The sequence below is a fragment of the Rhinopithecus roxellana genome, chromosome 9 (assembly GCF_007565055.1).
Source record: "Rhinopithecus roxellana isolate Shanxi Qingling chromosome 9, ASM756505v1, whole genome shotgun sequence".
NCBI classification, from domain to species: Eukaryota; Metazoa; Chordata; class Mammalia; order Primates; family Cercopithecidae; genus Rhinopithecus; species Rhinopithecus roxellana.
This window is the reverse complement of record NC_044557.1, coordinates 141,192,940-141,215,943: the sequence shown is the minus strand read 5'-3', so window position 1 is coordinate 141,215,943 and position 23,004 is coordinate 141,192,940. Positions and strand designations below refer to the sequence as shown.

General features: G+C 41.8%; 1 protein-coding gene across 1 annotated transcript in view; it reads right to left on the bottom strand.

Annotated features, from left to right (window-relative positions):
- Nucleotides 1-22,060, bottom strand: part of ZDHHC2 (zinc finger DHHC-type palmitoyltransferase 2) — a 69,826-nt gene extending 47,766 nt beyond the window's left edge. Inside the window, exon 1 of the mRNA XM_010374469.2 lies at nucleotides 21,267-22,060. Within this exon, the coding sequence (XP_010372771.1) occupies nucleotides 21,267-21,396 (130 nt within the window). The 5' untranslated portion in view covers nucleotides 21,397-22,060. The remainder of the gene's footprint in view (nucleotides 1-21,266) is intronic.
- Between the last annotated feature and the right edge of the window lie 944 nt (nucleotides 22,061-23,004).

The window sequence follows — 23,004 nt, the reverse complement described above, 5'->3', positions numbered from 1 at the left end:
GCACAGTGGCTTAAACCTGTAATCTCAGCACTTTGGGAAGCCAAGGTGAGAACACAGTTTGAGGCCAGGAGTTTGAGACTGGCCTGGGCAACATAGTGAGACACCATTTCCACAAAAAACTTTAAAAATTAGCCAGGCAAAGTGGTGGCCACCCATGGTCTCAGCTACTCAGGAGGCTGAGGTGGGAGGATCACTTGAGCCCAGGAGGTTGACGCTGCAGTGAGCTGTGATCCTGCCACTGCATTCAAGCCTGGGCAACAGAGCATGACCCTGTCTCAAAAAAAGAGAGAAAGAAACAGAGTGGAACAACTCTGTTTGATAAAAGGCTGAACTAGTCAGTCCTCAGTTTAGAATTGGCAAGACTGATAAGAGTGATAGTTTTTTTGTTACAGCATTAATTGTTCTTTAAGAAATGCTTATGTAAAAATAAAACAGGTAAAATTGAAGTTAAAGAGTGAGACTGTCAACGTAATAACCAATAATACGGAAAAGGATGACAAACTGCTTCTTAATACAACCTGGCTTAAATGAAACATCCTTTCAAATGTATACCTCCCTTATCTCTTTTGACTGAACTATCAAGCAATCATTTAATCCAGGTGTCGGTAAACTAGAACTCTTGGTCCAAATACAGCTAGATGCCTGTTTCTATATATAAAGTTTTATTGAAACATGTATGCATCCATTCACTCACATGGCTACCTGTGTGCTACAATAGCAGAGTTAGGTAGCTGAGACAGGGACAGTATAGACTGCAAAGCCTAAAATATTTACTGCCTAGCCCTTTATAAAGAAAGTATTCCAGCCTCTGTGTATTAGGGTTCTCCATAGAAAAAGATTTAATAGGATATGTGTGCATGTGTATGTATACACTGTATTAGAACTGATTTAGTCTAGAGTGATTCAAATTCAACCTGGATTAAAAGCAGGGGATCATCTCAAAGATTATTTATTATGATATAACGTGTTACTGTCCTAAATGGTATCTATTGAGACACAGCAGCCCAGTAAACTGATGGTAACTTAAATGTAGTTGAACTTTTATTCATAAATATATCCAAACTTAAAGCTTTCAGATACCAAACTACACCTTCATAACAGACAAAAAATGTACTCCCCACCTTTGAATTAGCAAAGAACAGTTATGTAAGTGTTTTTAAACAATGTGATTTTGGGGTATTTTATTGCAAATTTATATTGCTGTGATTTTAAAATTTATTTTCTTAATCTGAATTTTCTTTTTCTTGTCTTCAAATTCAATCTCTCTCCTTTGAAAGAATAATTTACCTTTACTGTTCACACAGTAACTTTTCAATATAAAACCGCTATACAGTTTCCAGATTCATTCTGACACAGGTACACCCTACCTTCAGATAAGATATCTGATAATGAAGAATACCAAACACACACATCGCCAGAGACTTGGTTCTAACGAATGAATCTTAAGGATAATTTTATAGCCAAGCTCCACTTTTTTTCTGTTTATCTTTAACTCATTTACTGAGGAACATTAATTGACTATACCATGCTTATACTGTTGAGAACAAAATGGTAAATAGATTCTATCTCTATGCTGAAGCTTAGCATTTATGATATTTTAGTTAGAAATAAAAACTAACTGAAAAAACATGTTTATGAAAACATTTTCAGTTAATTCACATAAGTAGCTCACATTTAAAACATTATGACAAAAATATTTTCTGCTTTAATATCTTTATAACATGCTTTAACATCTCCTGTCCCAACAAAATCTGTCCCTTGACTTCATGTCTCTAGCTGCCCATCCCACTTTCTGACCTTTTCACAGGAAAATTTAACAATCATCCAAAATCACTGTCCCTACCCCCAACCTCCTTTTACCTCCTCGTTCAACTCCAATTGGTCTAATTCCCCAGCATTCCACTGCAATCACCCAGGTCAAGGTCACCAACACCCTCCCTAAGCTAATTTTCTGTACTCAAATTACTCTAACAGAATTAATTATGCTCTTCTTTTGGAAACAGTCTGTCAAATTCATAGTGAATTCTTCGACAAAATTGGCCAGGGGAACCCCTTGAAGCCAAATCCTTTGTCCTTTTAGCTACTTTCCAAAAATCTCCGGTTCATTTTTAGTGTATTAGAGATAAAAAATGACTCTGCTTCCAGACCTTATTTAATGACATGCAAGACAAATGTTACTCACGTTAACATTTTCCGTTTAATTGCGACCATACCCTTTTCTTCCTAATACATTTTTTGAATTTATTTTCTTTATAACCTATCTACTTATAGTTTTAAAAGTCTTTATCAAACTGTTTCTTTTTTTTTTCTTTGCCATCCTCATATGTCATGGTGATTTTACTGATAACTCAAAGCACCTGCCTTTCTCTCCAATCTCACCTCACACCTCTTTCCTCTTGTGCATGATGCTTCTGTCACTCTGGGCTTTCTTACATCTTCACCAAGCTAACATTGTACCCTGCCTTGATCCTCTGCACTGGCAGTGAACTGGATGGTAGGAGACCTGGACTCCAGCCCAATCCTCCCAATGTGTGTGATGTTGATCACGGCACTCAGCTGAGCGGTGCTTTAATTTTATTGTTTCAACAAAAATTTGCACTTTATCTTGAAGGTTTCTCTGGCTAAAAATTATCTTAAATCCTACCCTGATGTATTCTTGGGGGGAAAAATCTTGACTTTTAAAGGCCTAAGGCAAAAGTCATTCTAACGATAAATTGATCAGTAAATTAGCAGGAACTGCTTTGTCAAGGACAGACAAGCAGCATCAGAATAGAAGCAACAGTTACGGATAAAGGCTTCAACGGTGCAAAACTTGAATCTCAAACACACAGTTTTCAGTTTGTACCTACTCACTTAACATATAAGCCAGTCCTGATATTCCTAACAGTCTAACCACAAACACGGCGCGAGGCAATTAAGTTCTTCACTGGATCCCCACACGGTTCCTTGAAAATTCATTTTGCAGTAAGACAACCATGATCTCATTTAAAACGCAATTCAACGATATCATCTCACTAAAAACCCTCCCAATGGCTTTGCACTCAATTTACAGTAAAAAAAAGTCCAATCTCCTTACTGCAGCCTCAGTGGTCAAGCATGATCTGGCTCTTCCTCCCTGTCCTCCAAGACCACTTCTGGTCACTAGTCCCTTTGCTCACTAAGCTGCAGCCACACTGAGCTCCTGTTTCAAAAACACACCAAACCTTAGTGTCTTTGCCCAGTCTGAAAAGCTCCACCCCTGACTCCATGTCTGGCTCATTCTTTACCATCCTTCAGGTTGCAGTTTAAATACCAGCTTCTCCTGTCTGGTTAGACCCTGCAATCACTATGGCAATACATTATTTCTCTCTTAGCATCTCTCACAACCTGTATTTTCATGTATTTGTTTCTTTTCCATGCCCCGCACTGAGGTTTGAATCCTGTCTGATGTTTTACCTTGAACAAGTTATTTAGACTCTCTGAACATTATCTCAATGTTTATCTCACCCAGCTCTTTTGAGAATTAAACTAGAAGGTAAAAGTACCTAGAATAGAATTTGGCGCATTATTTAGGGCTGTTCATCAAATATGGAGGATAAATTCATCACCAAACTGTGACATGTTAAGAGTAGGGGTTCCCTAAAGTATAGTGCTAACAGTTTATTAACAATCTAGGGGAGGAAGTACATAGTGAATAATTAGCATGTAGTAATGCTAAAATTTTCTGCTGCGTGAAATGCCAAGTTGTTAGGAATAAACTGCTGGAAGACCTTTTAAGCGTGAATAAGCAGAAAAATGCAAATAAATTACAATGTGGGCGAATTAGTAGAATGAGAAATAACCAAACCAGTAAATTTTTAAACTTTTGCCCTACCTCTCCCAGAGCTCCTTTACTGTCAACCCCACCCATACTTGCAACCCACTACTCCCTGTCCAGATTCTAATAGGGTCTGGCATGCATTGGTCCTATGCTAATGCCCTATGGAGTTTGATGACTTCCCCAGCCTCTATCTCAGAACACATATCTAAACAGCTATACTGAGCTAAACTATGTGCTAGAAATTATCAAAGAACTATGGAAAATGGCCCAGAAATGACTGGCAACCTTTTCCAGAAGACTAGCACAATGTGGCTGGGTGCGGTGGCTCACAGCTGTAATCACAGCACTTTGGGAGGCTAAGGCAGCTGGATCACTTGAGCCCAGGAGTTTGAGACCAGCCTTGGCAACATAGTGAAACTGTGTCTCTACCAAAACAAACAAACAAACAAACAAACTCCCACAATTAGCTGGGTGCGGTGGCGCACGCCTTTGAAGCCAGCTAGTCAGGAGGCTGAGGTGGGAAGATCCCTTCAGCCCAGGAGGCAGAGGCTGAGATAGTGCCACTGCATTCCAGCCTGGGCAACAGAGCCAGACTATGTCTCAAAAAAAAAAAGAATGGCACAATACCAAATACAAAAATGAACAATACTAAGTTAAATCATATAAACCAAGGTATGGGAAGTCTCTTAAGGGTAGGCTATGATCCAAAATATTTGTTTTCTGTGGTTTGGCCTCTAGATCAGCCATCAAAAACTTCTGCATAACATCATTAACAATATAACAAAAACTAGCAACTCTGTGTTAAGGGAAGCCTACTGAGTGCAACATCCGAACAAATCTCCCTTCCAGTACAGCAGACCCGAGGCTGCCCTGATTTTCCTCCCTTACCTGCTGGGCTATGAGATCAGGTGTTCCTCCCATTCCAAGTCTTTGGTGATAATACCTGTATTTGCTACAGCTGTCATAAGAAGGTATCACAGACTGTGTGCCTTAAACAGAAATCTATGTTCTCAAATTTCTGGACTCTAGAAGACAGAAATAAAAAAAAAGTTTTAAATTATAAATTAGCAGGGCATGGTGGCATGCACCTGTGGTCCCAGCTACTCAGGAGGCTGAGGCAGAAAGATCGATTAAATCTGGGTGGTCGAGGCAGCATAAGCCGTGATTATGCCACTGCATTCCAGCATGGGAGACAGAGCAAAACCCTGTTAAAAAAAAAAAAAAAAAAAAGAAGAAGAAGAAGAAGAAGAAGAAGAAGAAGAAAAAGAATTGAGTTCAAATTGAGGTGTCGGCAGGGTTGGTTTCTTCCTAGGTCTCTCTCCTTCGCTTGCAATGACCACCTCCCCTCTGCATGTATATGTCATTTTCCCTCCACGACTCTCTGTATCCAAATTTCTTCTTTTAAGGATGGCAAGTCATGTTGGGTAAGGGCTTACTCTGATGACCTCGTTTTAATTTAATTATTTCTTTAAAGACCCTATATCCAAATAAATTCTGAAGTCCTGGAGTTCAGTACTTTCACCTAAGAATTTTGGAGGCATGGAATACAGCTTGCAGCATCCTCCAAAATCAGACTGCAGCTTTACAGGAGCATTTGCTGAACGCCCTCTGTGCCAGGAATTTGTGCAGCCTTGACCACCCAGATTTAATCAGTCTTTCTGCCTCAGCCTCCTGAGTAGCTGGGACCACAGGTGCATGCCACCATACCCTGCTAATTTATAATTTTATTTATTTTTTGTAGAGATAGGGTCTCCCTATGTTGTCTAGGCTGTTCTCCAGCTCCTGGGCTCAAGTGATTCTCCCGCATCAGCCTCCCAAAGTGCTGGCACGACAGGCATGAGCCACCGCACCTGGCCTTGTGCTCAATTCTTTCAATGTTGATCTCATTTAAACCTTCCAACAATCTGTGAGGTTGGTATTATTATCATTTCAAATGCTGAGAAGACAGTCTCACAGCGGTATGACTTCTAAAGTCATCCAACTCATGATAGGATCTACATATAGTCCTGTTTGGCCCCAAAACTCATGCAAGGATTCTGTGTGGCCTCCCAGGATCTGTGACATCGGATGCCTCCCAGCCACTGGGCTGCTTTGTCCTGGGCAGCCGTTCCCTTCCTTGCTTGCTCCCATTTCTTGGTCTGTGTTTGATACTCTTGCCACTCCCTGCTACTTCTGATCTGGGTCACTCTAGAAAGTAGGGTTTAAAACGTCCTCTTCTTGTCACCCTTGCTCCACCAACCAACTTAAAACCTCTGCAAACATATAATTTTACAAACTTTGGATACAAAAAATTCAAATATTTGGCCATATTTCAGGATAGTACCTGAATATGGACTCGCCTAACCATCCCACTTCCAAGAATTTGGGGAGGAACAGGGCTCTGGGTTCCTAGAGGAACAGTAAAATGATGATACTAGAAAGAGTTAAGAGATGGAATAGGGGCTTCCTGACCTCCATCCTCAGCAGAAGAGAGGAGGAATGATAATTACTCCAGTTTGTACTACACAGGCACACTCCTAAAACACATACCTCACATGTAGACACTGACATTAAGGGAGACGGAATATGGATCTGTCCTGGATGATAACTCTTAATCCTTACATTTATGAAAGTCTCCATGTTGTGTTTCTCTCCCCACCCAATCAGCAACATCATTTCTTTATTATTATAATTTATTGCATTGAGAAGACTTGAGATCTACTCTCTTAAATAACTGTAAGTGCATAATACTGTATTGTTGAGTATAGGCACAAGGATGTAGAGCAGATCTCTAGAACTTATTCAACTAACATAACTGAAACTTTATACCTACTGAACCGCAGCCCACCCCCATCTCCTTCTCCCTCCAGCCCCTGGCAACCACCAAATGGTCCGTTTCTTTTAGTTGACTATTTTAGATACCTCATACAAGTAGAATAATGCAGTATCTGTCCTTCTGTGACTGGCTTTTTCTCATTTAGCCCAAAGTCTTCCAGGTTCATCCATGTTGTCACAAGTGGTGGCATTCGACATCATTTCTATAGCAATTTGATGACCAAATCATTGCTCTAAATAGCTAAGCAGCTCCACCCGACAGAAACAGATGGTGTAAAATCTAACTTATCTAATTGAAGGCTGTGTACACATTTACTGAAAGTTTATATTTAAATCATTAGGAATATGTGGGTCTTTCAATCTATCGGTTCTGAAAAAGGAATAAAGACATCACCTCATAACGATGGCCCTGAAAAACTCACTGCCACTTTCATCTTGGCAAAGGGAAGGACAATTTCGGAATCACTGACTGCACTAAGCAATGTAGATAAACACGGAAATCTGATCTCAGGGCTGGTCCCCTGATCTTAGTGTCCTCATTTCAAAGCTTACTCAATGGAATCCTATAATCCCTGTCTCAGATTAAAATAGAAGAGGCTCCCAGTGCCAGCAAGCTGTGCAGATCTGAGAGCAGGTGTAAGTTTTACTTCTCCTGTTCAGATACAGTTGTATGGGTCCTTTCTTTTCTACACATGGCTACAACTCAACTCCAAGTTCCTACAATCACTGAATCTTTTCAACTCCCACCCCCTTCCTTTCCAATTCCAGATGCCCTTCTTGAGGAAAGACCAGCGAGGCCATGACTGACTCCTTAGAACCTTGTAAGTCTACGGTGGATCAACACCCTCAACAAAGATCTGCCTGCTTTCCACATAACGGTTGTCTGTGATCAAGGGGAACGGCAACTAGAGATTTACGTCCTGAAATACTCCCCTAATTAATCAGAACCAAAATTTGAGAATTGGAAGTGCCTCAATGATTATTTTGCCCAATGTAACAGTCAGCTTTCTTATATATGTGTGGATATATTTATTTATTGGTAGTATGCAAAAAGTCCCACATGTATATTGGTTATTTCATCATTTAAAAAATACATACAATCAAGTAGAAACAGTTTTTATAGAGTATTTTTTAATGTCCTTAGATCAGTTTCTTATTATCTGGTATACTCAGAATTATCATAGAGGACAATGTTGAGAGTTCTTTATTTTTCATGATCAAATGTTAGCTATTTGATTTATCAAGCAGAAAAACCAATGCGTCTTTTCTGCATCTCCAAGGAAACAGGCAATGTTCTAAAACCATCTCGCAGGGTTAGGAGCTATATGTTGAGTACTATACGACCAGAGTACAAGCACATTTAACACATTTAAAAATTAAGCCAATTATTTCCAGGTTCATAAAACTATTTGACACTTATGAGTACTTTACAACTCTCCAGAGAAAGAAACTATGTAAGGATGTAATTCCAACCTTTGTCTTTATGAGCTCATTGGAATAAAATTTCCAGTGGCACAACTGAAGAGATGAATCCAAAGATTTAAACCAACACTAGCACCAGCAGTAACTGCTGGACAATGGCACTAGGTCACAATATCCATTAAAACATTCAAGAGTATCCAGCTATTCACTAGCTCACCCTTCAGGATCGGGTCATTGAGAAGCACCATTTTGTTCTGTAACTTCACTGTCATACATTCATAAAGTAAACATACACAACTTTTCTTTGATCCCAGCTGGAATTATAAAATGCCTTTCTCTTCTTATTTGCAGCAAATCATACTCTCGCTCAACATTGCATTCACCTACAGCACGAGCCCAATCTCTCTGACAGCAATTGCTGAAACAGCATGTATATTCAGTCACAGCCAAAATAAATTTGACATTGTCATTATCTGGCCACCCACAGTTGAAAGATTTCCAGGACGACTGCTTAAAGACACAACATATTGTAATAGTGTAATATTATACAAGTACCACCTGCTTACATATGAGATGTATTCACTAACGTAAGTGAGAAGTTCTAAAAAAATTATGCAAGGAATTGAAGAATCCAGTCATCAATATTTGGAGTGAGTCCCTTCCTCTGCTCAATGTGTAAGTAGCATCTCGGGTTTCCTGCCTGTCTCTCTCCCCTAATTTTACATATGGATTTATGCTTTCTCTCACTAAAATCATTTCACTTACTCTGGGTCTTTGGGCAAAACAAAAACCTTGCTCTTCATTTATAAACCATGTTCAGTCCCCGTGCTGTGGATCAGAATCTAGTTCATGATTAACACCATACATTCACGATGCATTCACGATGCATTCATGTCACATTTCCCCTTCCTCCTCACTCGCTCCTGTTTACCAGTTTGCGTACCATTTCCACTTGCTAATATGTTCTTTCAAGATTAAATTTCCATCTGTCATTTACATGCTCTGGACTCTCTGGCTACTCAAAAACTATTGTTGAATTCCTGCCTTTGTACAGTAAGCCACACGCTCTCGAGTTTTCTGCCCTGGGCATGCCTGACGACCAGCACTCTCATAAGGAACACACTACCCATAATGAAGGCCACCATATGGGCAACACGGGATTCTTCACGATCCCCTGCCCACCAGCTTTTCTGCTGAACCACGAAATGGCAAGATGGTAAAAACAAAAAAACAAAAAATCAAAACAAACCAAAAACCTGCTGCAGTGACATTGATACATCTCATGGATACCTCTAGAGACCTTCAAATTTGGACATGTTTACAAGGGCATACATAGGTTTCTCTGGAATGACACTTCCATCAAACATCACCTGCTCCAGAAAAACAGTATGGTGTCCCCAAAAAATTAAACACAGAATTACCACATGACTGACCAATTCCACTCTTAGGTATCTACAAAAGAATTTAAAGCAGGGACTCCAACAGGTATTTCTATATACTGTTCAGAGCAGCATTATTCACAATAGCCAAAAAGGTAGACACAACTCAAACCACCATTAATGGATAAACAACATCTGATATACACATACCATGAAATGCTATTCAGCCTTTGAAAAAATGAAATTCTCACATATGCTACTCTGAAGATATTATATAAATGCAATAAACTAGACGCAAAAGGATAAATATTGTATGATTCCACTCATAGGAGCGACCTGGAACAGTCGGACTCATGGAGGCAGAAAGCAGAACGGTGGCTGCCAGGGGCCGGGGAGGGAAGAATGAGAGTTAGTGTTAACCGCACAGCAATGCAGTTTGGGAAGATGACAAAGTTGGAAAATGGACAGTAGTGATGATCGCACAGCATTTTGACTGTACTTAATGACACTAACCTGTATACTTAAAAATGGTTAAAATGGAAAATTTTTATGTTATCGATATTTTACCACAATAAAAAATAAAAAAGTCATCTGCTCTAGAGCTTATTCTCAAACCACAAATTAAGTTAAAAATCAACATTATCTAAAGTTTTCTCACCTCTGGTCATTTCCATGCTGAAAAGTTTTCATTGTTGTTTAATAGCTCAAAAAAATAACAGAAGTGATAAGCAGAGAAAAACAAAGGTTAGCTGAGCTGTGTATGCCTAGCTAGGCATTTCCGCATGCTAAGTGGCTCATTCATGAGTCTCCCCAGATTCTCAGTGCTTGAGATTCAAAATAATGCCCAGCCAAAATTCCAGTCTTCCTTGACCTTTTGCAGTCAATAGGAAATAGATGAAAGAGAATGTAAAATCCTCAGACTCCAAGGGTTTTGGATAGTAGCTTGATATGTGTATCTATCTTGGATATACTGCCTTAAATCAGAGATAAATTATATTCGGTATACTCTAAGAAAGCTGAGACAAGGAAAAAGACAATTGAAACATATGTTAGAAGGTCTTTTTAAATCTAAAAAGGGTAACAATTTAGCACATTAAGGGCGGGTGGGGGTTAATTGTCTGAAAACTACTAAAATGGACTACAGTTATCTCTAGAAAGTGCTGTTGGAGTGTTTCCTGCAAACGCATTTCACTTTTTTTGGTGATTATTTTATAAGTATACTGGGGCAAAAATTTTACATTCTAAATTGTTCTTATTTTTTTTTTTACTATAGATATATGAGGATATTACCTACTCTATTACACTTACAAAGATAATTTATCTTTTAAAATTCCAAGTGAGTTCTACAATTAATTTTATCGTCTAAATTCTCATTACGGATAACATTTTAATGTCCAGAAAGAAAAAAGGGTTTTTTATTGTTATATGTGAAACCATAAAAATATTACCAGCTTGTTTATACCCATCTGGATGATCTAACAGTAAAAAGCCAAAATAGATAATCCTCTCATACAGGATTCAACATTCTTTGTTGCTTGAGATGTCCACCCTGCTCAGCTCAAACTGAACAAGTTGAGCTGGCACTCATCCTTTGATTCATTGAAGAAACATATGTCCCAAATGTTACTATGTGTTAATATTTGTGTTAGGCACCAGGGCTATAAGGGTGCATAAACCAGACATGGTTACCGCTCATGAAATTTTCTGTAAATTATTTTCAGATAATAAGAAAAGTTAAGCTTGCCTTTTAAATTTGGATTGAATTAATTCAGATATCCCAGCAACTCGTACACTGGTATACGAGATTCTTTTCGGTAACCTTGTAAGTTACACTGAAAGTCATCAGAGTCAGTAATAAGTTCAAACAAGGGTTCAATATGCACACTGTTAAATTCTCAGTCCTCCCCCACTTGATGGGCCAGTACATGTGGCAATGTTGACTCCTCCCTCCTACTTGATACCCTTTCCTCCCCAGGCTTCAGGACACCACACTCTCTCAGTTTTCCTTTCCTTCACTGGGCGCTCCTTCTCAGTCTTCTTTGCTGATTCCCACTCATCTCCTGAACTCTCAGTGTTGGTCATCTTTGGTCCATTTCTCTGCTCATTTACATTCTCACATGTGGTAGAACAAATGTACCCAGTGCCAAGTCTTTAAATCCACTTATATGCCGAAGACTCCCGAATTTATTCCCACATTCTATACCTCTCTCCCAAACACCAACTTCATGTGTGCAACCACTCACTCAGCATCTCTATCTCACGACAGCACATTCATTCCAGATCTAATGCAACCCTCCACACCACCTAACTGATGCCTTCTGCCTATCACCCTTTCGGTTTTTTGGGTCAAAAACAATGGAATCATTTTTGACTCCTTTCTTTCTTACACAACTCAAATCTGTCTGTAACTTCTGCTGTCGCTACTGTAAACATACGTCCAGAATCTGATCACCTCTCACCATTTCCAATGCCCATGCCATGGTTTGACACGATCATCGCTCATCTGGATTGATGCAGTAGCCTAGGTCCACAGCGGCCAGAAAGATCTTTTCAAATCTAAGTCACAGCACATCACCTCTGTACTCAACACCCTGCAGTGGATTCTCACGTCACTCCAAGTAAACCCAAAGTCCTCACAGTGGCCTCTGACCTGAGGCCCTCCATGATCTCTGCTTTCTCCCCACATCTCTGACCTATCACCTACTTCCCTTTCCCTTGCTCACTACAATTCAGCCAAAATGACCTCCTTGCTCTTCCTCAAACATGCTGGGCTGACCCCTGCCTCTGTGTTGTAAATCAAAGTCCCTTGGCCTGAGATACCTTTCTCCGCAATACCCGCATGGTTAAATCTTTCAGCTCCTTCAGTTCTCTGCTTAAATTTCATGAGTCCTTCTCCTTCTCTGGCCACTGCATTTAAAATCGAAATCTTCCTCTGGCATTCTCAGTCCTTCTTGCCCTACTTTTTGCTTTGTATCATGCCACTGATGATCCTCTAACAAATTATCTAATGTATTTACGTTTTTTATTTGTTTTCTGTCCCCTAATAAGAAAAGTAAGCTCCAACATCTGTCAGTAGATATTTTTTGAATGAATAAATTAATAGGGTGTCCAGTGAATTATGGACGGTTAAAATGCATTCAGTTCTTGGATTTGTTAAAGGGCAAGTTTATGGGAGGCTACGGTGAATCACTACCCTCCTCCCTCCTTTGACTGGCATACAATTCTTTGTTCTGCATATTTTTCAGTAGGTACTAGTTCTGGAATAAGTTGCATTTTATTAAAATATGTTATAATTAAGACCTTGATTAAGTCAACCTGGTCCCTGCCCTATATCTTTTCCCATTTACTGACCTCTCTGGAGATGCCCTGGCTAATCACTAGTCATAGTTAAGTACATAAATCCCTGACTGTCTTTCTTCCTAAAACAGGTCACATGGAGTTGCCCATTTAGTAGTAACTTGATCACAAATTAGCCCCTGGAATTTGGAGCAAGCTTATGACTTTCAGTTTGAGACTCATAATTGAAATCTTTTTCATGCTCTGCAATTGGCCTCAGGTGTCTCTCATTACAGCTCCAGCTCAGCTGTTCTGGAGTGGACAGTCTTTCCCACTAAAATAATTCCAACATGCTATGTACATTACAAACACAATTCCAAATCACACCATTCCTCACATCCCTACAAATCTAGTGAAAAGCCATACTTCAATTCAGCTACTACCTCTTTGAGAGGACTCATGGGATCCAAAGGGATGAGGAATACAGTTCAGTCTGAATTTTAAGTCACCCTACTCCATACATACCCTTCAGATATGATGAAAATCCATTCACATAATACAATAAATACAGAGACAGAATTTAATGTTATCTGTACATAAGAAAATAGGTAAATCATGACAAAGCCATTCTGGTTTCTCAAATTTCTCTGAATTATAATCACATAAAATTCTTGACACTGTATGACCTTATTTTTATAAGGATTATAACTTTTGTAACATGATCATGGAGATAGACAACTACCTTGAAGCTATTTTATTATCTGAATGCTTGGTTTTAAAAGAATTAAAGTTTTTTAAATTATTGTTTGGTGTACATTTTGCTGATGAACTCCTCTGCACCCTTCTGTTCCTCTGGGCCGGCAATGCTAGTGAATAAAAGGTCTAATTAATTTAAATATGGCAGGAATGTTTAATTGTACACTTCACGTGAGGAGAAACTTCAGGATACCAGGAAGAAGTACTGGCAAAGAAATAAAACCCAGCCAACTATAAAAGCACTTATTCATTTGCATCTTTAAAATGTAATCCAATCAATAACATACCTCGAATGAGCTACCATTAAGGATGCACTTTAGAGTCAAGTGCTAAGATGACAAATGCAGCATATATTTTCACTTACGAGTATCTCTCAAACAAAAATGGATTTTATAACACTTCAGGCAACTAATATTTATAACTGAATTTAACAGTCATAGCCAGACAAAACGTCAAATTAGGAAAAATGCTACATAAATGATATAAAGTGTGATATTATCATTTGGAAAGGAAAATTCTCAAGCAATCATGTCTGGTTTCTTTACAGCTATCCTATTCTTCTTAAGAAATCAGAGCATCTACCTCCTCCCCAGCGCCCCCTCCTCCTACCCCCCGCCTTGATAATTTCACCCTTTTCACTCTTGGCATTTGATGGAAACAACAATCAAGACAATTATAATAAAATTCCCTTAAAGGAATTAGGAAAAATTTTTCAACAATTTTCTAATGGACTATCAAAAACCTCATTCAATTATTTTATGCTTTCATTATAAATTCTCTGTAGTATTTCTAAATGGCAATACGTAATAACAGAATTCCACACAACATTAAAACTGTCTTTCTAATGATCTTTGGAATATTGTTTTCCCAACAGACAGCATTAAGAATCTATGCCATATTCTAATCTGTCATTCCGCAAGTTAGACAAGATAGAATTTCTACACTCATCATGAACAGTGCTGGAGTCTCAGGGGGCCCATGAATCCATCGCTTCCTGGAGAAGAGAAGGCTGGGTGATGCGATACATCTGTCAAAACACAGCGGTATAAATCAGCAGTATAAATTACAAAATGTAAGTATGGTTCTATTTTTCTGAGAAGGAAAATCACAAATTCTCCATCAAGATAAAAAATAAAAACAAATGAAACAAGAAAATCAATGAGGACCATCTCAGGGAGAACCCCTCGCCCCCATATACACGCATCTCATGGAGAACCCCTCGCCCCCATATATACTCATCTCTGGGATACATTTGTCGTTTTTCCCCGGCTAGCACACTTCTCACCACAGTAACGAATAAAGATCAAACACCTGAGCTCGCTGGATCATGCAGCCTGAGATGTGGGCGCAACGACCTCAGCCCTGCCAGCTGGACACTGTCCATGCTGGAACACTGGACCCGCTGTTACTAGGTTGGGGGAGCAGGGGTGGTTCCAGTGCTCTGTGGTGACCCTGCCAGGGAAGCAGCTCTTTCCAAAGGCCGTTCCTCAGGTGTAACGTCAGCTCCACTTCACCCACCCACCCTCGGTTTCTGTCCATTTCTAAGCTAAGCTCTCCAGGCTCGCCGTGGATTCAGAGAGTTGCATTCATGCCCATTTTCACCTGCCAGGTCACAGGCCCTGGGTCGAGAGCAGAGTAAAAGCGGCCCGAGCATTGGGTAAGAAGTGAGGGAGCTAAAACAACCTCCTACTTCATAGCAGAGGCAAACACTGCTGCTTATAATCTTACTCTGAGACTACATCAACCACTAAATATATGTGGTAAGATCTACAACTTGACTTAAAATTCATTTCTACTTAGGTGTTCCCCAAAAGCTCTTTATACCTCCCTCATTGTTTATCCTTTTCCACTGGCCCGGCAGCCAACTCACATGTCTAGGAGTGAGACGTTTTGCTTTCCATTTCTGCTATCCGACTGCTCTGCTGTGGAAATAACATCCGGAAAGGTGGCAACCTCTCTCCTCATGCCCAAGCCAGCTAGAAAGCTTTGGTTTTGGGTTTTTTCCCAGAGGTTTTTTTTTTTTTTTTTTTCTTGGCTATTAGGAAAACATCTCTATTAAGTTCTCTTTTAAATCATTTCTGTGGCGGGAAATGCCTGGCAAGTAAATGCTTTTGAATGAACCCTACTCAAGCCCTTAAGAAGCTGCCTTCTTCCTAACCTCATGGAAACACACCTTCTCTAGAGACAATTAATTATCTTGATTTAAGAAACCATCCCGTCAGCTTCTGTTTAATTACTGGAAACATTCCTGCAAGCACCCATTGAACGGCACGGATGACATTCTTAGCCAGCAACTGCAAGCAAACTTTTCTACAATAAGCCTCACTTTAAACTGAAGTTTGACCCCTAGATCCTGTCCTCTCACTTATTCGCATTATACCACTGAATAAGACTAAGTAGAAACCACGAGATTCATTCATTCAACATTTATTGCGCATCTGTACCCGCTAAGACTGTGCTAATTGCCTTACATGTTTCTCTCTAATAGGGTTTAATAGCAAATAGTAATGTCGCATTGTCCAGTACATCAAAAGAAAAGGAAGCCTCTGACACACTGAATGGAGCCAAGAAAGCATTAAGCAGAGTCTTTTCTCTTACTCCCCTTCCGACCTGACCATTTACAGTAAACTAAAACGGCAGCACAGATCAAGAGTTTGGAACATATCATATTTTATACATTTGAATTTTTAATGTGAAGAAATGTTGAGTTTTTATCACCCTATTCACATAAATTCAAATCTTGAAAATATTCAACAATACCAAGAAAAGTCACAGAACTAATATATTTTGAATCATCACGCCAAAAGTAATAATTTCTTTTTAAAAAAAAAATTTTTTTTGAGACGGTCTCGCTCTGTCACCCAGGCTGAAGCGCAGTGGTGTGACCACGGCTCACTGCAGCCTCTGCCTCCTGGGTTCAAGCAATTTCTTCTGCCTCAGCTTCCCAGGCAGCTGGGACTACAGGCATGCACCACCACACCTGGCTAATATTTGTATTTTTTGGTAGAGATGGGGTTTCACTACGTTGGCCAGGCTGTCCTCAAACTCCTGACCTCAAGTGATCCTCCCACCTCGGCCTCCCGAAGGGCTGACTTACAAGTGTAAGGCACCGTGCTGGCCAACCAGTAATCACTTCTAAGGTGATTTGGGCATTAAATGTTTTGCATGCATCAGTTTTCTATGGATGTGCCTTATATTCCCCTTTAAACTATTTTAATATTTAAAACAGCTGGCAAAACCAAGTAACGGCAAAAACTGCGATTACTTTTACATCAACCTAATAGAACATCCGTATTCCCAAGATCTACTGCCTGTCCTTTTTTGTAAAAAATGCTTCATTGTCCTACACAGTTTTTAAAGTAGTAGTTTAAGTATCAGGAATATCAAGATATTAATAGTATAAAGCGACAGTTTAAATCAATAACAAGAATACATATCTTCTTCTGTGTAGCTCAAATTCGTTTCACGGTGGAAAACAAACGGGAGCCCCAGCAGACTCTATCCTTGAGCCTGCAGTGGCCTTGAATGAATGGCAGGTCCTAACTTCACAGAATCCAAGTGGGAGGCTTTATGTAATTTGTTCTCAGGGATGTTTGTTTGCTTGTTTGTTTAAAGGAATGAAAACATGGCTGCGTATCTCTCAAACTGATCCCTAGGTATTATAATCACCGTGGAACATAATAGGCTGCAATCATTGCTGAGGGATGTTTATTAATAAAGACAGCAAAACTGTGAGTAAAACCTCAAGATCCCAGTGGTCTAACTTCCAACGTACTCCAAAGCTCAGCAAACTATTGCCCAAGGGCCAAGGTTGGCCAAATATTTTTGTTGAATAAAAGCCACGCCCATTTGTTAAACTCTCTTCTATGGCCGCTCTCTAGAACAGTAGAGCTGAGTGACTGGAACAGAGAACATATGGCTTGCAAAGCCAAAAATATTTACTATATAGCCCCAAACTACAAAGCCCTTTAAAACTCTGAAATTGTGTAAAGACTGTTGGCTTATTTGCAGAGCTCTGTCAACTCTTTGTAAACAATAATAAAGTTAAAAAGAGATGCTGAATAACTTCATTTGGCTGAGAGATTTGGAGAGGGGTTTGTTGGGAAAAGGAGACATCTGGATATCCGCATCACAGCACCTGAAGTCATAGCTGACACCGCCGCTAGGTAACTTGGAGGAAGAACATTGAACTTGTGGCAACTGTGGAATTTAGTTTAACTCTTTCACTTAAAAATACAGGAGGGATTAGCCTGGATGACCTTTAAGCTTTTCAATCTTCACGATTGTTTAAAATGAGGTAACTAAAACCATAAGCAAACTCAGAACCATGTGAGTGCAACATCATAATAAATGTCCCATCGCACCTGCCTAAGGAGCAGGGAAGTAACATATTTTAGAAAAATGGGAACTGAACTGGTTCCACAAGGGCATGTGGAAGTTTCTTGTGTACTACTGACACTTTTCAGTAAATCTGAAATGAAGAAAATGGTTTGAAATACTTAAAACAATTTAAATGTTAGCACTTAAAAGGGGAAACTTCAGTGACCTTCTTCAACAAGTAAAGGTAACACAGCGGCAGCCATAAGGGACCTGTTAAAACATACCCAAACCAAGTCGTGTGCTGACGGAAGGGAGCATGCCTGAGGCTGCAGACCACCCTCACTCCCTCCCATAGCGCATCCTAAAGTTCCCCTTACAAATGTTACCTTCGAGTTTATCTTACTTGATGGAAATCAACCTCATATCTAAAGAGAGCAAGGACACAAAAGAAGCCAGCAGTGGAGAGAGGGACTGGAGGGACAGGGGAGAAGGAAAAGGAGTGGTAAAGGAAGGAAAGGATGGAGGGGGAGGAGTACGAATAGAAGAGCCTTGTTAATCAACAAACAAGATAAACGTGGTCCAAAGGATGAGCAGTATAACTGTCTTTTGTGATCTTTTCTTTGGCAGAACAGGAAGCTGACTTAACCAAAAATACTTGACTCTCACAGAATATATGTACATCCCATATATTTTACATACACACATATTCGAAAAAGAGAGGTTATTTTTATGAAATACAAACACTAAGCAAAAATTATGCTAACTGAAAAAGTGCCTAGAGAGCCACATACATCCACGTTGTTAAATATAGAAACTAACTGTAATGAGAATCATTATCTCCAGTTTCCAAGGATACCAGGATAAGCACTACTCCTAAATCGCAGTTCATTCAGCAAAGGGCACAGAATAATTTATATTCAGGGTCATGCCTAGCTGAGAGCAGATGTGGAAGGAGGACCAGGGTAAACCACCTTGTTTCTTCTATTCCATTTGCTACCTGATCCAGTTCCCAGCACCCGACCGCCACACTCTGGTCCCAACCTTGGCCAATGTTTTATGGAAGAAATTTGGAAAATCTGCTTGTAAATGGCAACTTCCAAGAGGAAAACAATCTTCAAAAGGCAGGGCAGTCCGAGATGTGATTAATGCTGGGGGTGGGGTGGGGCTGGTATTTCCATTTGCTTTGTCTGTGAAAAGGAAAGGAGGCTGGTTTTGTGTGTCAGTCACACTAGTCGCCATCTTTCCCAGTGCCTATGAGGAAACTGTACAGTTAATTTCAACTTCCTACTCAACCAAGGCTATGCAAAGCTTGCCACTCATAAACTGCCATGGTCTCTAGAATCAAATTCAGCTTCAACTTGTTCTTCCTTCTTAGACTCTAGAATCTGGATCTTTCTTAACAGTTACTTTTTGTTTCTACAGGAATAAACATATAAAAGCTACTTTCTGAAAACCTAAGAGATATTGCCTCTGAATCATTTATTTGTTTATTCAAGACCACTTACTGTTGCTTTCAATGTCGCAGGCATTGCGCCAGGCCAGGCAGACAGGCATTGAGCCAGGCAGGCAGGGACAAGAAGTGATAGGTAAGGTATCAATAATAGGCCATGACACTTAGGCAGTTTTAAAAAAGGCATTCTTCCTCTTAGTCAAATCGTCACTTACTAAAATAGTGATGTGGATTTTATGGATACTCGAGATTTGTCTTATATTCACAGAAAGTACATATGAACACATGATTCATATATAATAGCAATTTTTCCATTTAGTTCCTTCTCCATCACCTGCCTACCCAATATAATAGTAAGGCCTGCCATGTAGCACCTCAGCTAGGAGCAGACATCCTTCTAACGGGCAGAAAAGCTCCCTCTCCTTTCAAATGCTTCCTCTAAATGGACATGAGACACTGCCAAGATAAGCGTCTTAGCTTAATGTGATAATACAGGAGAATAAGCTATTTTGATAATGAAGCCCTTCCAGGATGTCCCTTCTTTGCAGGTTATAATGATACTGTTCACTGTCTTTAAGAGGATGAAGGTATGAAATACAACAAGGATCCCAACAGTTATGTAACAGATACAGTCCATCTCAATCCGGCAAGCTATTTTAATATTAACAGTTAATACAAAATTTCCCACACGTCCTTTCCTACATATTTTAGATGACTTGACAACCACATACCTAAATGCATTCTCATGATGATGCCTGTACAGCCTCATCTTTTCCTAACAGACTCAAGGTTTTTTTGGATTATTAAGCTTGTTTCTAAATCCCTTAAAGTAATAATAGCAAATTGTAAAGCTATCAAAACCATATAAAATAAAAGTTAGTCTCGGTTCTCTTAAAACTTACATCAGTGATTATTTTGATGTATCATTATGACACTTTCTCACAAGGAGCAGCATTTTGAGGTCAGATAGCTTCAGACAAGATTTTATGTCTGAATCTTGAGGCTTTGAAAATGCTGAGGTTGTGAAGGTTCAATGTAATAGGCCACTATTTAATCTTTTCCCTTGTCCCACCCAAAGCTAGCGCTTGGTGGGGCAAAAACACAGACACTTGGTTAGGTGGAGCACCAAACACAGAAAGCATTCACAAGTCACTGGCAGAAACGTCATTCTCTGTTTTAACATCTTTTTCTGATAACCCAGATCAGTTTTCATAAAACCTCTGTAGGTAGAAACCAGCTTACATTAAGTGACATCATTGTACTCCCTACTTGTGCATAATAATCAACTTTTTAAAAAAATTTAATCTTCAGCATTAGAAGTATCCTACCCACCAATTCAGGAACCTAGAACTTGGACTGCAGCCACTTGGCTCTCTGGATGTAAAAACCTCAGACGATCACCTCTTTTTTTCTCTCCCTACTGTTCAAACAACTAAATTATGGTTTAGTGTGATGCACATGTCCTCAAAAATACTTTCTAGTAGCTCACCTCCTCCACATCCTTTTTAACTAGAAAAGTGTCCAACTGGCAATCCTCAAATCACAAAAGCAGCAAAAACGCCCGAGCGCTGTCACAAATTTTTAACGAGTGGATTGACGCCAACCAGCAAGGGATCCAGCTCCGCCGCCCAGGCCAGCACCCCCGCGCAGGTCTGGCGCAGCTCGGGGCCGGGCCCAGCTCGGAGCCCTTCAGCCCCCGGCGCACCTCGCCGGCCTCGGCCGCCCCTCTACACCGCGGTCCCGGGCACCGTCCGCCCCTCTAGGGGGTGTGGCCGGGGCGGCGGCGGTGAGCGGAAGGCGGCGGGAGGCTCGGCGACGAGTGCGGGGCGGAGGCGACACCGTAACCCGAGAGTTGGGGCGGAGGGGAGGGCGAGGGGCGTGCGCGTGCAAGAAGCTGCCCCAGGCTCCTTTTGGCAGCGGAGCCGGCGGGACGCGGCAGGTTGGCGGCGCCAGGGGCGCATCCGGGGGGCGAGAGCGGAGGCGCGGCTGAGCGTCCCGGGACAGTCGGGGTGGGCTGAGCTGGGGGCGCCGCGGCGGGGGGCGCACTCACCGATGCACAGCTGGATGGCGTAGGCGTAGTAGGACCAGCCGAGCAGGAGGGTGATGAACACCACCGGGATCCAGTACAGCACCCGCCGGCACCGCCGCCTGGCGCTGCTGCCCGGGCCCGAGGGCGCCATCTTCCAGCCGCATCCACCTGCCCAGCTCCGCCGCCGCCCGCGGGCCTGGCTCCGGGGCGGGCTGGGCGCTCCCGGCACCCCTGCCTGGACGGGCTCCTGGGCGGCGGCGGGGTGCGCTGCGGCCACTGCCGCCGCCGTGGCGCTAACTCCCCATCCCGCAGCCCCGAGCCGGCGCCGCGGACTCCCGGCTCCTCAGCCCGGCGGAGGCGGCGGCTGCGAGCGGAGGACGAGGAGGCGGAGGGGGGCGGCGAGGCGGCGGCGTCGGGAGGCTGTGCTCCGCCCCCGCCGTTCCCAGCCGCCCGGCCGCCTCGCCTGGCTTGGCCGGCTGCGCCCTCGGGCGGGCTCTGCGGGGATCCGGGGCCACACTGTGGCCCCGCCGCCTCCGGCTCGGCCTCTGGATTCCGGGGAGGCGGCGGCTGCTTGGCGCTGGTTCCCGGGGCGGAGGGGGCAGCGGCGGCCCCTCCCCAGGCGCCCGGCACTCGGGGCAGTTGGGTCGCGGGCGCTGTCGCGCTTGGTGCAGGGCTGGGGTCCGAGGCGGGGCCGGCGGAACAGCTGCTGCGCGCGGGACTCCGCGCCTGCCGCGACCCAGGCGCCCTGAGAAAGTCTGCAGCGCCGAGGCCCGCGTCCCCGAAGCCCGCTTGGAAACCTCGCGCTTCAACTTGCGGGTCCCTGGGAGCCCGCGGGGGCCGCGAGGAGCCTCCCTTTACTACTCGGGCTTTGGGGGGAAGCAGAAATGCACAGCGAAGAGGGGGTGCCGAGCCGGCGTCTGGCATGGGAGGGGCTGTGGAGAGCGAGGAGGAAGCATTTTTGGTTGTGGATCCAGGCACCTCTGGAGTTAGAAACACAAGTTCTTTGCTCTGAGAATGTTGATTCTTTGGATAAGTGATTGAGTGATTGTGACAGGGGCCGTTCCCACTGTCCCCTCCCTGAGTACGGTGGTTCCTTCCACCAACTATTTATTCTTTTCCTCAACCCGCTCGTCACTACGGTGTTTACTTTCGTGGTGGCAATTCCAAACTTAGCAGATAGCTGATTCCAAAGCGGTTCCCAAAAAACACCGTAAGGGAACCTAAAGGTAGCCCAAACCTCTGATTTTACGATTCATGAAATGGAAAATAGACAAATGCCTCCTTTGCTTTTCCTTCATCTGATTATGAACGCACCTGATCCCACAGGGAAACACTTCAGTCAATGAGTGTATGTAAATTATGTGCATCACTACTATACATAATAGGCACAATTTTTCTTAACATTAGTGAATATGTGTATTTACACCACACAGCAACCATAGTGAATGAAATTACTTCTTATTCATATAATTTCTACACAGTTTAAAAAAAACTGATTTACATGAATTCAGTCAAAGAAATTTAGCTCTGGTGTCTGCGATTATCTTTCTGTGACTGGATTACACAACAAGCTAATCTCTCCTGCAATAGCTACTACGTTACACACACACTCCACATCTCTTTCCATTTCTCTTCAAAAATGCATACAAAATGCCAGTCAAGTTTCTATGGGACTTTAAATAATTGAGAGACATTATGTCCCAGTGAATCACTTGATTTTGCTTTAGCATTTTGTATTCTCGTTGGATATTCTGTATAT